The 15,054-nt window shown below is 47.2% G+C and overlaps 1 protein-coding gene and 2 pseudogenes across 1 annotated transcript; all 3 read left to right on the top strand.

The window, feature by feature from the left end:
• The first annotated feature begins 425 nt into the window (after positions 1–425).
• On the top strand, positions 426–1,510 carry LOC125534310 (2-oxoglutarate-dependent dioxygenase 19-like; annotated as a pseudogene).
• A 2,783-nt stretch (positions 1,511–4,293) lies between these two features.
• LOC147987211 (uncharacterized) lies at positions 4,294–5,538 on the top strand (annotated as a pseudogene).
• A 4,011-nt stretch (positions 5,539–9,549) lies between these two features.
• Positions 9,550–10,671, top strand: LOC147987210 (uncharacterized). The gene has a single exon (XM_087540273.1). It carries the CDS (start codon positions 9,550–9,552, stop codon positions 10,669–10,671), a length of 1,122 nt encoding a protein of 373 aa, XP_087396399.1.
• The last annotated feature ends 4,383 nt before the right edge of the window (positions 10,672–15,054 follow it).

Below are 15,054 nucleotides of genomic sequence, written 5' to 3'. Positions count from 1 at the left end.
TTTCGTTTGTTGGCTTCTGTTTGTGATGATTTAACCCGGATGATGAGACAATATTGGTGGGGAGTGGAGAATGGCAAGCGGAAAATGGCTTGGCTCATTGGGAGAAAATAGTCTTGCCCAAGGATATGGGTGTGGCATGGGATTCAGAGACATAAGAGCCTTTAATCAGGCGCTGCTTGCGAAGCAAGCATGGAGGTTGCTTGACAGTCCGGATAGTTTGTGTGCATGGGTTGAACATAACATGAGAGAGATTGCTTTGGTGGATATGCATTGATTCATAATCTTGCTATACATGGAAGGTATTAACCACCGAATCATATCATATCTGTTTTACATCAATTACATGAGATATTCTACACATAAGCATCTGCAGTACAGACGTTATATTCTAACGACTGCGTGTAACCATCCATCCCCTGCTTTACTTCAAGAACGCAAGACACACCACTAGGCTTGGCCGAAGAAGCTACGGACCCATCGAGCACCAGGCACATGGCGGCCAGCAACGGCGGCGCTCTCCCGGTGGTGGACCTGGCGCCGTTCTTCGCCGGGGACGGTGCCCACGACAACAGCGCGCGCGCCCGGGCCATCGAGGCCGTGCGCCAGGCGGGCCAAGCGACCGGGTTCTTCCGCGCGGTGAACCACGGCGTGCCGCGCGAGCTCATGGCACGCGCTTTGGAGCTATCGGCAGCGTTCTTCGCGCTCCCGGACGAGGAGAAGGCCAAGGTGCGGCCCGCCGAGGCCTCCTCCAACGCTCCGCTCCCGGTGGGGTACGCGCGGCAGCCGGCGCACTCCGCCGACAAGAACGAGTACCTGTTCCTCTTCAACCCCAAGCTCTTGCTCAACAAGTACCCCGCCGAACCGGCCGGACTCAGGGGTGCGTTGGAGGAGTGCTTCGCCAAGCTCACCGACCTGGGGCTGCTCATGCAGGACATCCTGAACGAGTGCATGGGCCTGCCGCCGGGCTTCCTCGCCGAGTACAACTCCGACCGTGGCTTCGACTTCCTCACGGCGCTGCGCTACTTCCCGGCGACAACCGACGAGAACAACGGCAGCAGCGCGCACGAGGACGCCAACTGCATCACCTTCGTACTACAGGACGACGTCGGGGGAGGTGCGCGGCGTCGACGGCCGCTGGGTCCCCGCGGAGCCCGTGGAGGGCAGCATCGTCGTCAATGTGGGCGACGTTCTGCAGGTGCTGAGCAACAAGAAGTTCAAGAGCGCCACGCACAGGGTGGTGAGGAGGCCGGAGGCGCACCGCCACTCCATCGTCTTCTTCCTCAACCTCCACGGCGACAAGTGGGTCGAGCCGCTGCCGGAGTTCGCGGGCGACGTCGGCGAGCCGCCGCGCTACAGGGGGTTCCGATACAACGAGTACATGCAGCTGCGGATGAGGAACAAGACCCACCCGCCGTCCAGGCCCGAGGACGTCGTCCACATCACCTATTACGAGATCTAGCTTCCATGGTCCATGGGTACTCTGTACTGCGCCTTTTATTATGTTCTCAAATTTCAGCTCGTCTGTGGTGTGAATGTTGGATTAATTATGCATATCTGGGATACCATTAGCAGGAACTGATTACATCTAGATCACCTAAAAAGCATGAACAGAGAAGGTTTAGGGAATCTTTACATGTCACGGCAGTGGACATGATCGCCTGCTCGATGCAGGCGTGATGCAGGGGTGATGTACTCGAGGTAGCAGTCCTCCTCAACGTCCTGATGCCCTCAGGACGTCACCGGCACTGCCCGGGGACAGCAGCGGCGGCTAGAGTAGGTCTTCCCGTCGCTGCAGCGCTCCCCCCGACCGGATGGGGTGAGAGAATATCGGGAGGGGAGTGAAACCGTACGAAAATTATGATTGCGCAGGCTGCCAACCATCTCCCGTACCCCCTTTTATGTAGCGCTGGCGATAGGGGACCTAAACCATCAGTTGGTTTGGGCGCCCCCGATCAGGGCGTCTTAGTTGGGATAAAAAGCCCACATACGTTGGTGCGTGGGGCCTTTTTCTTTAACGTTATCTTTTTCTTTTTTTCTGTTAGACTAATAGATCTAACTGGCCTGTTAAGCAATCAGATCAAAACCAACAGTGAACAGTAGCCTGAAGTTATTTTTGCCTTCAGTCGAATGTGGTAACCATCGGATTGTAATCCAAAGCTTTAGAGTATCTACAACCGACCCCTAGCTTGTACTCTCTATATATCTTCTGGTGAATGACCGGTCACTTATTTTCCATCTAACTGGACCGGGCAAATTCAACCCAGATGTCCGGCAGACTGACACCTTCAAGACCTAATCTACATGTAGGGTGGATATATAGATGCTTGGACACGTCGGCCACGTCGGACTGACGGCTCGGGCCATGCCAAATCTCTTGAAGACATCACCAACCTTGCCCGATCCATCCTTTTTCTCTCCTCCTTTTTGCCCCGTCCGCATAACCGCCATAGTAGCTCCTCCACGGTTGCTCTCGGATGCTTGCTTGTAGTAAGACCGCGACCACATGCTTGAACACTTGCAATTTGCACGCACCACGGTGAAGGTGTTTGGACTAGAGTATCTGAGAGAACCAAGTGTGAAGGACACATACACTTCAGTTGATTGCATGCACCGGCAATGGAAGAATTATCCGAAAGGTTTGCGTGCACACTACAAAGGTCACACCAAAGAGGTTGCCATTATACTTCAAGTAGTGACATCGAAGGATTTGTGGAGTTAGCATGCTTACTTTGCCACACCTGGTTCTAACAATGATATCAATGTACTCAAGCGATGTTCTTTGTTAAAGAGACTTGTGATGGGGAGTCTTCCGCGTACAACTACGCCATCAATGGGCACAACTACAACATCGGATACTACCATTCCGATGGCATATAATATATCCTCAATGGATAACGTCTGTGAAGACTATATCCGGTCCTCATGGCACGAAACATGGGAAACACACGTGAGGCGAGAATTTTTTTTTATTTTAATTTGAGATGAAGATGAGGTTTTTTCTTTAAAATAGGAAAACAGACAAATAACTTCCCCTGAAGTGGCCCGCAATGATAGGCCCCAACCACTAGTGTACCAATAACCAAGGAAGTGTCACTACATGCGCTAAATGCGAGCTCACTAGTTAGAGGGTACCCGTTGCAAATGTTGCTCTTACTCCTCTCGTGGTGGTAACTGACGCACTGCATGTGCGACAGTTGTCACAACCTACGAGTTTTGTGTCTTTTCTGTAGATTTATTTTTCTCAAACATTTTCTTTCTTGAACCATCCATCCAAATCACAAACTGTTTTCATCATTAACAGGTTTGAACAATTTTTCCGTCAAAAACATGAAATTAAAAAACTAGAAAAAAAATCAAAAAACAAATGGAAAACTGAAAAAAGGGAAACCAGAGCATAGCTGAGCTTTTCACTTTTCAGGAAGCACAACTATGTTTTTGAGTTTTCAAGAAGTAGAACTGTGTTTTTTTTTCACCTTTTGGAAAGCGCAACCATGTTTCTTTTCTTTCAAGAAGTACAAATGTCCTTCATACAAAAGCACTACTGCTTTTCCACTTTCCGCGAAGCGGAACAGTGTTTTTTACCTCGCGAGAAATACAAATGTGCTTCATACGGAAGTACAATTGCGTTTTCCTCTTTTCGGGAAGCACAACTATGAAAGACACATATGTGCTTCATGCCGAAACAGAAACACAACTCTACTTTTCAGCATCCGGCGCATCTGTGCTTTACGATGAAAAAAAGTTAAAAAAAAGTCACAAAAACCTAAGACTCCCGACTCGTAGATAGAGACGGGGGCCAAAACTTTGTGGGCCTATGGTAATATGGCCCAGCCGACGCGTGGGTTATCCATTCACCTCATGCACCTACAAAAAAAATTATCCCATCATCTATATCTATACCAATATAAAAAGACCCAAAGGAGCATATCCAATTGATCTCGACCCTCAAACTAAGTCAATCCAACGACCTAGATTGCTCCAATGGTGAGCGTTCAACGTGTTTAATATGCAATTAATATCATACAAATATTGCACTAATCATATAATTAACATACAAATAATATCATACCTAATATCCACATGCAATTAATATATTGCCTAAATATTAACGTGCGTTGCACGTGCGTATTTACTAGTCCCCTTAAATCAATCATTTCATAAAAAAAGTCTCTTTCTTTTTTTTGCGGGAAAAAAAAGTGTCTCAAAAAGATAAAAAAAATAAAAAACAAGAAGAGAAGAAAGGGCATGACGGCTAGACCTAGATCGCACTCCCCATCCCGATCTCCTCGACGCCGCCGCCGCCGCTCATCCAACAACGCCAGCTTCAATTAGTGCGACGGAATAAGTTCTGTTGCAGGTATTGTGGAAGTATCTTCTGTAACGCCAGGAGAAGATCAAATACTACGATAATCTAATTCGTGGTCTCTGTTTTGTAGGAGTTGGGAGAATTAAAATGAAGGCGCGGCAGTTCTTGAACGTGGTGATGCAGAGGTCTGGCAGTGGCAGCTTGTACACGGTAAGCCGCATCAAGGCCGGGGAGCAACTCTTCTACCGGTCCACGGCGGCAGCAGCAGCAGCGCAACCCAAGGAGGGGAATACGACGCTGCCATCATCAGCCGTGGCGCCACCATGGACGGAGAACATCTCGCGGATGCCTCCGCCCAGGCTCAGATTGGAAGCATACCGCTTAGACGGCCCAAGGCTCGATTTTTTGCCCTTCTACGGACGAGGCGGCGATGGCAAGATCCTCTCCATGGACTCGGCGGGCAACACCGTCCTCTGCAACGCCGTCCGCGGTTCCATCCAGCCCGTTCCCTGCCTTAACGAACCCAAGGGGGACAGCCCCGTCTCCTTGTCTATCATTCGTCCGGACACCTCCCATCAAGCCTTGTACGTCATGGACAGGTTTCCCGCTGCTCGCAATGCTTTCATCTTCGAAGCCCTCATCTACGGCAAGAATAGCTGGGAGTGGCACCGGCTCCCTCGGCCGCCCTACGTCAACAACCAAGCCTATAACCGCACAGCCATCCAGTCCTACATGTTGCTTGGTGATGGCGAGACCATCTGCATATCCTCCGCTGGGCCAAGCTCCATCGGCACCTACTGCTTCGATACGGTTAGCTGCACCTGGGAAAAGGTTGGCCGCTGGACCCTGCCATTCCATGGACGGGCTGAGCATGTCCCTGAGCTTTGCAACCTCTGGTTCGGCATGGCCGGCAACAGCGCCAACAGCTTGTGCGCGCTGGACCTCTCCAACCTTGGCAGGGCTCCCAAGTTGCTGCATGACTGGCAGGTCCTCGACACGCCTCATGGATGGGTGCAGAAAAGGGGTAGCCTGCTATACCTTGGAGCCGGCAGGTTTTGCATCTTCAAAAAATTTGACACCGGGGAGCAAGACGCTCAGGGTAATCCCAGCAACACAGCGGCTGTGCTCACCGGTGTGGAGGTAGTCCACAGAGGCACAGAGGATCATCTCAACTCAAAATGATCAAGCACAAGTCCTTTATCAGCTATGCCGGCATCCAATGTGTTCTTTAAGTCACCAATTAAGGCCATGTACGGTTAATCCTCTCCCCATGGTAATGGGATGGGATCATGGGAGGACTTGCGGATTTCATTCAACTCAACACCTTTCAATCTCCACAAACCTGAACTAAACAACCCTAATGTTTAGGGGAGAAAATACGTTCGCTGACAACATGCATGCTCCCTGCTATTTTGCGGCAGCCAGACCAATGTGGACGTAACTTACGCTCAATCAAAAGTAGCCCAATCAGAATCGCGGCCGGAATAGGTAGGCAGGGTAGGTCGCATCGGGGAAAAGTATCATGTGCATCCAACCATTTGGAAAATTCTTGGAAAAATATATATGTTATAGTAGAAACACGAAACCACAAATTCCATATGCAAATTAGTTACATATAAGTAGTATGAGAAATAAAAATGGCTCAAACCATAAAATTCACATCAAAATTAATACATCGTTGCATAGAGGACCTAGGAAGAAAAAAAAATACAACATTGCCCTTCCTTTTTGCATATATGACTCCAAACCATACAGGAGAAACACAATTAAGTCATATCGCATATAGGACTCTAAACCATACAAGAGGATTGCAAGTGATGGGAGGGGATTTAGCGGGGTTTTGACTTGCAGATTTCATTCCACTCAACCCCTTTCAATCTCCACAAACCTGAACCAAACAACTCGATCTAATGTTTAGGGGAGAAAATGCGTTCGCTGAAAACATGATCCCTTCTACTTTGCGGCAGCCGGATCAACATGGATGTACCCTTCGCTGACAACATGATCCCTTCTACTTACGCTGACAATAAAAAATGGCCCAATCGGAAGCGCCCTCGCAATCGGTAGGCAGGGTAGGCCGCATCATCGCCGGACTGGTAGGCACGGTAGGTCGCACCGGGGAAAAGTATCATGTGCACCCAACCATCTGGTGCACCTAATGTTCGGAAATTCTTGGAAAAGTTATGTTATAGTAGCAACATGAAAATATCATTCCATAGAATTTCATATGCAAATTAGTAACATAGTACTATGAGAAATAAAAATGGCCCAAATCAGAAAATGCATATCAAAATTAATGCATCACTGCATAGAGGAACTAGGAAGAACAAAAAAATTACAAGATCGCCCTTCCTTGTTTGCATATATGACTTCAAACTATACAAGAGAAATGCAATTGAGTCATATCGTAGATACAACTCTAAACCATACAAGAGGATTGCAAATGATTACATTGTTTTAAATAGCGCCCTGTAGCGTTTAGAGAGGTTCTGCGCTAAGGGACTATGGTCATAACACATGACCAAGCGTTTTAGCTATAGCATTTAGGGAGGTCCACTGCTATGAGGCGTAGCCCACTTGAAACTATGATTTGAGTCATATCACACGTAACCGACGAGATCATTGTCTTCGACACAAACCTTACCAGCGATGGGCAAGGGGATAAGGGCCTCGCATGGAGGTTGAAGATGGCACATTCATAAGCATTTCCTTTGTTGATATGCAAAAAAAAATTACGAGAAAACTTCTGATGTACTCATCTTCAATCATGACAGTACAACGAATACCAGAAAAATAATAAAAATTACATCTATATCCGTAGATTACCTAGTGACGACTACAAGCATTGAAGCGAGCCGAAGCCACGCCGCCGTCATCACCCCTCCCTCGCCGGAGGCGGGCAACACTTCTTGTAGTAGATAGTCGGAAAGTTGTTGTGCTAAGGCCCCATATGACCAACACACTAGAATAGAAACCACCGATGTTGAAGACTAGCGTAGATCAGAAGGTCAGCCCAAAGACACGCAAATGTAGACGAACTACGACCAGATCCAAGAAAATCTACCAAGGACAAATCCGCCGGAGACACACCTCCACACACTCACTGACGATGATAGAAGCACCACCGGGACGGGGGCTAGGCGGGAGAACCTGATTCCATCTTCAGGGAGCCGCCACCGTCTCGTCTTCCTGAGCAGGACACAAACCCTAACAAAACTCAAAGGAACATATAAAAAACGAAGCCCTCCCGCCGGCAAGGGCTGGGATCCACTATGCCACACCATGGCCCTAATGCCACCGAAGACGATGCGGACCGGCAGCGCCGCCGACATGAGGCAGAGAAACCCTAGTCTTTTTGAGGGGAGGAGGCAACTGCCGTACGTAAATTGTGTAACGAACTGCAAAAAGAATTGGACAAACTTGTTGATATGCAATTTCTCCAACTATACTCTTGCAATCCTATGCCCAAAATCTCTCCCAGGATCATGTCATGTGGTTAGAGGCGAAAATTTTTATTACAATTTATTTTGGCCAAAAAGCAAATAAACCTTTTTATTTTCCAAAAAACCTAAGAATGTGGTTTGACTAAAAATATTTATTTTTTCAAAACATTAATTCATTAAAAATAATTTCCGGAGTCTATTATATATAAGATCACTAGCCTCTTCAAGATTATAATTTCGAAATACAATTTGTTTTGTAGAAATGGTTAAAAATTTATTTTTCACAAATCTCAGTAATTTACCCAAGAAATATTTCATCATTTTGAACATCCCACATGAGTTTCACTACATGGCCATGTTCAAAATAATGATCAAACATCAATCACACACTCGCTCCTAGTTTGACCTATAAAAAATCTTTGAAAAAAATCTCAAAACAGCACATGATTATGTTCCCTATCTACTATCTAGTTGGCAACCTTTCTTACCCAGCAGAAATTTGGAGCGAAACTTCAGATTTACTCCTCTGTTCAAACAATGGAATTGGATGCTCTACTCAAAATATTGTCTGCACCCACTGTTCTACCCTCTCCTTGCCCCTAGTCCTTGCACGTGCCACTAGTACGGAATCGGGCTTTGCAGCGCCGTAGGTGGTTTCTCCTTTCTAACCGCCTCTATTGCTCAGAACATTGCAGGTAGTTTCTTATTACTAACTGCCTCGAATGCTCAGAGCACCGCAATCAATTTCTTCAATTAGGTAACAAGCCCTCCTATTGAAATTCATAGAAACAACAAACTTATGCATATACACTGAAACGGATATAAAACAACATCACCATTCTATATTTTAACATCACACGCAGAAAACAGAGTTAATTAAACATGAGAACTCATCCGACATGTTTTATACAACACAGACATCCTAGGCCTCCAGGCTCCAGCCTAACACATGAAGCAACACTAGCTCCAGCAGTAGACTAAAGGCAAGACCACTGTGAAGGGCAGGCAATGTCGAGATAGAGGAAGGAGAGTCAGCCGTGCAGCAGATTCCTTTCCGATTATCTGTCGCACCGCTCGGTTCTGTTATAAAGTCAGTAGCAAGCTCTCCGATTTTAAGGCCATCAAATTGCATAATTTGTCAGTGCTTTGTAATCGTTAGTGCCGTTTAAATGGTTAGTGCAACTACAATTGTCCCACTATTCTGAATCTTTATGCTTAGTGCTAAAGAGCTTCTACGCTAGATGTTTCTGAATTTTAATGACAAGTGATGTTGAATTATTCAGTTTTGCTTCTTTAATACTATGTTCCTGCATAATAGGTTCAGTTATTCTTTTTCTAATTTATTTTTGAGAATCTAAATATGAAGAGTGCTTAGTGCATAGCTTTTATTTATTTTTAATGATAGTGCATAGCTATAGTTGCCCGTGCTTAAAACTGCAGGTGCAGACGTCTCTGCTGAAAACTGACTACGGTGTGGGCTGTCTTCCCTTTGGGCCGATCCCCTTTGTTAGATCTTGAATGGACGTCAGATAAAGGGGGGCAAGTTGCAGCGTGTCACCTGATCTCTGTTCCATCCGATCCCAGCCGCCGCCGCCGTCGTCCCCGCTGCGACCGCCACCTTCGATTCGGTGGACTTGGAGGGGAAGACACTTGGACATCTCTGCCGCAGGTATTAATTTCTCCTTATTTCTTTCTGTTGCCCTTGTCGATCTTATTTGTTTTCGTGGAAGTGTTTGGTCTCTGGGGCATCATTCATCATCTAATTCCTGATCTCTCTTTGTTGGTAAGGAGTGGTGAGCGATGAAGGCGCGGCAGTTGATGAACGTTGTGATGCAGAGGTATCGCGGTGGGAGCTTGTATACGGTGAGTCGCATCAAGCCCGAGGAACAACTCTTCTACCCATCCACGGCCGAAGCACGGGCAGCAGCAAAATCCAAGGTCAATCTCACGGACTGCCCATCAGGCGTGGTGCCACCATGGATGGAGACCATCTCGCGGATTCCTCCGCCCAGGCTCAGACTCGAACGATCCATCTCAGACGAGGAAAGGATGGATTTCCTGCCCTTCCACGAACGAGGCAGCGGCGGCGCTAGCAGGATCCTCTGCGTGGACGTCGAGGGGCGCACAGTCCTATGCGACATGGACGCCGGCTCCCTCCAGCTGATTCCATGCCTCAACAGTCCCAAGGGGAGCAGGCCCATCGGCTTCTCCGCTACTGATGCCGAAGCCGACGACCCCGAGCGTGCCCATGTCTTCTACGTCATGGGAAGGTACCCTGTCAGCTGCAATCCCTGCAACTTCGAGGCACTCATGTACAGCGACCCTTCCAATGGCGGGAGGTTGAAAGGGTGGCATTGGCACCCGCTGCCGCCACCACCTGCCTATGTTGACGAGTGCCCTGTCCTTTGCCGTGCGCTGCTTGACATTGAAGGTGACTCCATCCTTGTCATCTCCTCTGGACAAAAAAGCGTCGCCACCTACTGCTTCAACACGGCCAGTCACAGGTGGTTTAAGGCCGGCCCCTGGAAACTGCCATTCTATACTCGTGCCGTGCATGTACCAGAGCTCGACAACCTCTTGTTTGGCATTGACACCGATAAACACCACTTTTGTGCAATGGATATATCCTCCCGTCTTCTCTCGGAAAGGGGTCCACCTTTGGTGTACACTTGGCCACACCTTGATCTGCCCGAGGACTGGGCGATGCTAGATTGCAGCTTCGTCTACTTGGGAGCTGGGAGGTTTTGCATCACCAAAGTCTTTGAGTTTGGTTTCGATGAATGCACTGGCGACACGACTGATATGGGTGTTGTGATGTCTGGTGTGGAGGTAGTGCGTCACAAGAAGTCTGGACTTGTTATGGTCAACCATAGGTCCAAATTCTACAATTGCATCTGGGATGACATCCAGTGTGTCTTGTAAGGGTATAACTCCACTAGTGAAAGTGAAAGGGAAGCAAATAAAACAGTATTTCCTAGAGGATTGGAACTCTGTGTCGTCCCCTTTCCATTCCATTTGTATTTAGTAGTTAATTACAACTTCGGGTATGTTAGTTTTTGGGTACTACAGTAGTTCACAGCAACATGGATGTAACTTGTGCTCATTTCGTGTGGGACTTGGGGGGTGAAAAACACTAAATCGACAACGCGACCCCCGAATACGCGCGCATAAGCTCCGTCGCCGCTCGTAGTGGATCTGGCCATACTCCGCCGCAACCATATGTGGTTCCGGTTGTACTTCGTCGCCTCCGCGCTATGGCCGTCCACCGCTGCCCCTAGAGGGCGAATGCCCCGACCCCAGCCGGCCCAAGCTCCGCCCTCTATGGACCACCAGCGCGAACCCGCAACTACCCCCGACACTTGCCGCCCTTCTCATTTTGCCGCCCAATGCCTGCTCCGCCGACCACTGCACTCTCCTCTGGCAACCCCTGGTTTGCTCCATGTAGATATATATTGTCCCTCCCTTTTTCTTTGTGTTTTAATGTGAAATTAGGTTACTATCATTTATTATAGTCATGTATTAAAGTTGATTTTGATGATGATATGGTATTAAGATGATATGTGTGGTGCTTGATATCTGATGTCGAACCGGCCATCGAGCCCTCGTACTACATGTTGTGTGTATGATTTTTTGGCCCGCGAGCTGAGGCAGCAATTTGTTGCTTACGATGAATTTCACGCAATGTCTGGGAATATACATGAGTGCCAACATTGTGGCAAAAAGTAGATTCATTTTCCTTTGACTAAATTTTTTGCACTCAATGCATCCAATTAGCAAAGGTCATGTCAATTTTTTATTGAACTTTTACAGATATTTTATCTAATTCATTAAATTTCATAAATATTTTTAAGTAAATTCTATGGATTGTATACAAAATTTTATACAATTTGTTGCTCGTGATGAATTTCTATGCCTTTTCAGGAATATACATGAGTAGAGACTTTTTTTGACACGTTCATTTTTGCTTCGTCAAATTTCCGCCATGCAATATGTTCTATTTTTAGCAAAGTTCATGCCAAAACATTTATTAAATGTTATAGATATTATGAAGTAATTCGTTTGATTCATAGATATTTCAAAGCATTTTATGGATTCCACATATTGGAATTGACCGCGTGGGGGGGGGGGGGGGGTGCCGGCTCATGATAGGTGGTTTTGTATCCTATAGGAGGGGTTCATGCGGGCGGGGTGATATTGCGATTTACTCATTCTTTATTTTTTATCTATCTATCAGTTCCTACAATATAGTGCAATTTAATATTGTAACTAGCAGGACAAGAAGGTAGGCAACCTTCTTGAAGTGTTAGGGGCAAGTTTGAATTGTGTTTTGTGTACGCGTACACATGACTTTGTTCGAATAACTCATTTCAATAAACCCTGGTTCTCGACTAAGGGACATAGTTATATAGCTAGGTTACTTCACCCTTATACTTGGGGCTATCCAATCACTATTACGAGAGAGCAAGCAGTGGGCTATAGGTTGTGCACCAGGTGGTTCTGGCCCAACAACAAGTTTTATTCGCAAATGTTTATTAATTAGACCGGCTACTACGCCTCGCATAATTAAAGGTTTGGGAAGCAGCCGGACTCCATTTTGGATGAAATTTGATATGCAGCCTCATCAGACAATTCCAGGACCATACAAATCATCCCAACTATATGGGATACCGTTTCCCATATGCTTAGAAAATATCTCCATTCATTCAATAAACGGAGTTACGGAGCGGTTGCACAATAACATTCTCCTGAGTCATGAAGTCCTTCATGCACAGAGAGAGAGAGGAGAGAGAGAGAGAGAGAGAGAGAGAGAGAGAGAGAGAGAGAGAGAGAGAGAGAGATTGACCACCAACAGCGGAACACACATGTAGCAGCATTTGTTACCCTCGCGTGCAGTTGCACTGATCCGGCTACCCTGGAATGCGTAGCATGTCGTGAGGCCTTCGCCCTTGCACATGATCTAAACTTGCAGGAACTTGTTATTGCATGTGATGCATCCACTGTAGTAATTAAAGAACATCAACGAAGGGAGCAGGTGCGCATACAACTCAGTGCTTGTCGAGACCAAGGAATGAGCAAGTTTCTTCAATTCAATAAGATTTACTCTTGGGAGGCTGGAGGGTTGAACTACAAGGCACATAATCTTGTAAAGAATGTGCTCTCTCGGAAATCCGTTGGTACTCTTAGGAGCGCACAACGTGTGTGCGCTCCTGCACGCGAAAATATTTTTTGAAATGTCTAAAGAATTCCAACAAATATTTTATGTGTTCTTTGTCACATCCAAATGCTATATACAAATTTGTAGGAAAAAAGATTAAACATTTTGGCCTATGCAAAAAAGAAAGGAAGAAAACACCAAATTTTACCTCAAAATGTCACCCTAAATTTGTTTTTTGACCGGCGAAACATTGTTGCTCTGTTTCGCTTGAAAATTTTCAAGGATGCTTGCGACAATAACGCGAACATCTGCACAAAAATTCAGAATTTTTTAAAATATTTACTATATTTTGAATTTACTATTCATGCGGTTGCGCGCACTCTCGGGAGCCAAAACGCCATTCTCTCTCTCCCTTGATCTGGTCGTTATTTTTTTGCAGACAATTCAAAGAGCTTTATTCAAACAAACGCATTTCTAGGACAATCAGCAAGTAAGCTGGTCACTAGGAAGCTAGGAGTATCATCCAGCCAACTATCAGTCACACTTAGTGCACAAGCACGCTTTGCACATAGGTGTGCTGGAATATTTGCTGACCGATTTACATGTTGAACATCAAATAAAGTAAAGTCACTAACTAGCTCTCCAATTTCAAGTAACAGCGGAGCCACAATTGAACGTGAATTGTGGCGAGTATTCCAGAGTCGTACCTGAGAGAGTCATGGATTGGGGGGTATCCGGACAGCCGGACTATATCATTTGGCCGGACTGTTGGACTATGAAGATACAAGATTGAAGACTTCGTCCCGTGTCCGGATGGGACTCTCCTTGGCGTGGAAGGCAAGCTTGGCAATACGGATATGTAGATCTCCTTCCTTGTAACCGACTCTGTGTAACCCTAGCCCCCTCCGGTGTCTATATAAACTGGAGGGTTTAGTCCGTAGGACCAAGAACAACAATCATACCATAGGCTAGCTTCTAGGGTTTAGCCTCTCCGATCTCGTGGTAGATCAACTCTTGTAAAACTCATATCATCAAGATCAATCAAGCAGGAGTAGGGTTTTACCTCCATCGAGAGGGCCTGAACCTGAGTAAAAACATCGTGTCCCTTGTCTCCTGTTACCATCCGCCTAGACGCACAGTTTGGGACCCCTACCCGAGATCCGCCGGTTTTGACACCGACATTGGTGCTTTCATTGAGAGTTCCTCTGTGTCGTCATCGTTAGGCATGATGGCTCCTTCGATCATCGATAGCGATGTAGTCCAGGGTGAGACTTTTCTCCCTGGACAGATCTTTGTATTCGGCGGCTTCGCACTGCGGGCCAACTCACTTGGCCATCTGGAGCAGATTGAGAGTTACGCCCCTGGCCACCAGGTCAGGTTTGGAAGTTTAAACTACACGGCCGACATCCGCGGAGACTTGATCTTCGACGGATTCGAGCCCTTACCGAGTGCGCCGCACGGTCACGGTGGGCATGATTTAGCTCTACCATCAGACAGTGTTCGGAAGATCGCATCGGCGACCGCTCCGACCCTCAATTCGGAGCCAATTGCGCCATCCATGGACAGGTGGATAGACCCCGCCATGGAGGCCGCATTCTTAGCGGCGATCGAGCCGAGTATCGACCTTACCCTTCATGAGAGCCGTGTTGACAAACTGCCGGATCCTTCCCCGGCCACGGACTCCGAACCGCCTATGCCCGTGCTTACCGAATCCAACTGGGCGCCGATCATGGAGTTTACCTCCGCGGATATCTTTCAGTACTCGCCCTTCGGTGACATACTGAACTCATTAAGCTCTCTCTCCTTGTCAGGAGAGTCCTGGCCGAACTATGTCTGGCAGGATTGGGATGCGGATGACGAAGAAAATCGCCACCCACCCACCACCCACTTAGTAGCCACTGTCGACGAATTGACCGACATGCTCAACTTCGACTCCGAAGACATCGACGGTATGGACGACGATGCAGGAGACGAACATGAGCCACTGCCCACAGGGCACTGGACGCCCACTTCATCATATGATGTATACATGGTGGACACACCCAAAGAAAACGACGACGAGGCACGGAAGGACGCAGCGAATGATCGTTCCCTCGAGAAGCAGTCAAGGCGGCGGCGTAAGCGCCGCTCCAAATCCTGCCTCGGCAGAA

Source organism: Triticum urartu, chromosome 2A (assembly GCF_056163025.1).
Source record: "Triticum urartu cultivar PI428250 chromosome 2A, HENAU_Tu73, whole genome shotgun sequence".
Taxonomy (NCBI): Eukaryota; Viridiplantae; Streptophyta; class Magnoliopsida; order Poales; family Poaceae; genus Triticum; species Triticum urartu.
This window is presented reverse-complemented; position numbering and strand designations above follow the sequence as displayed.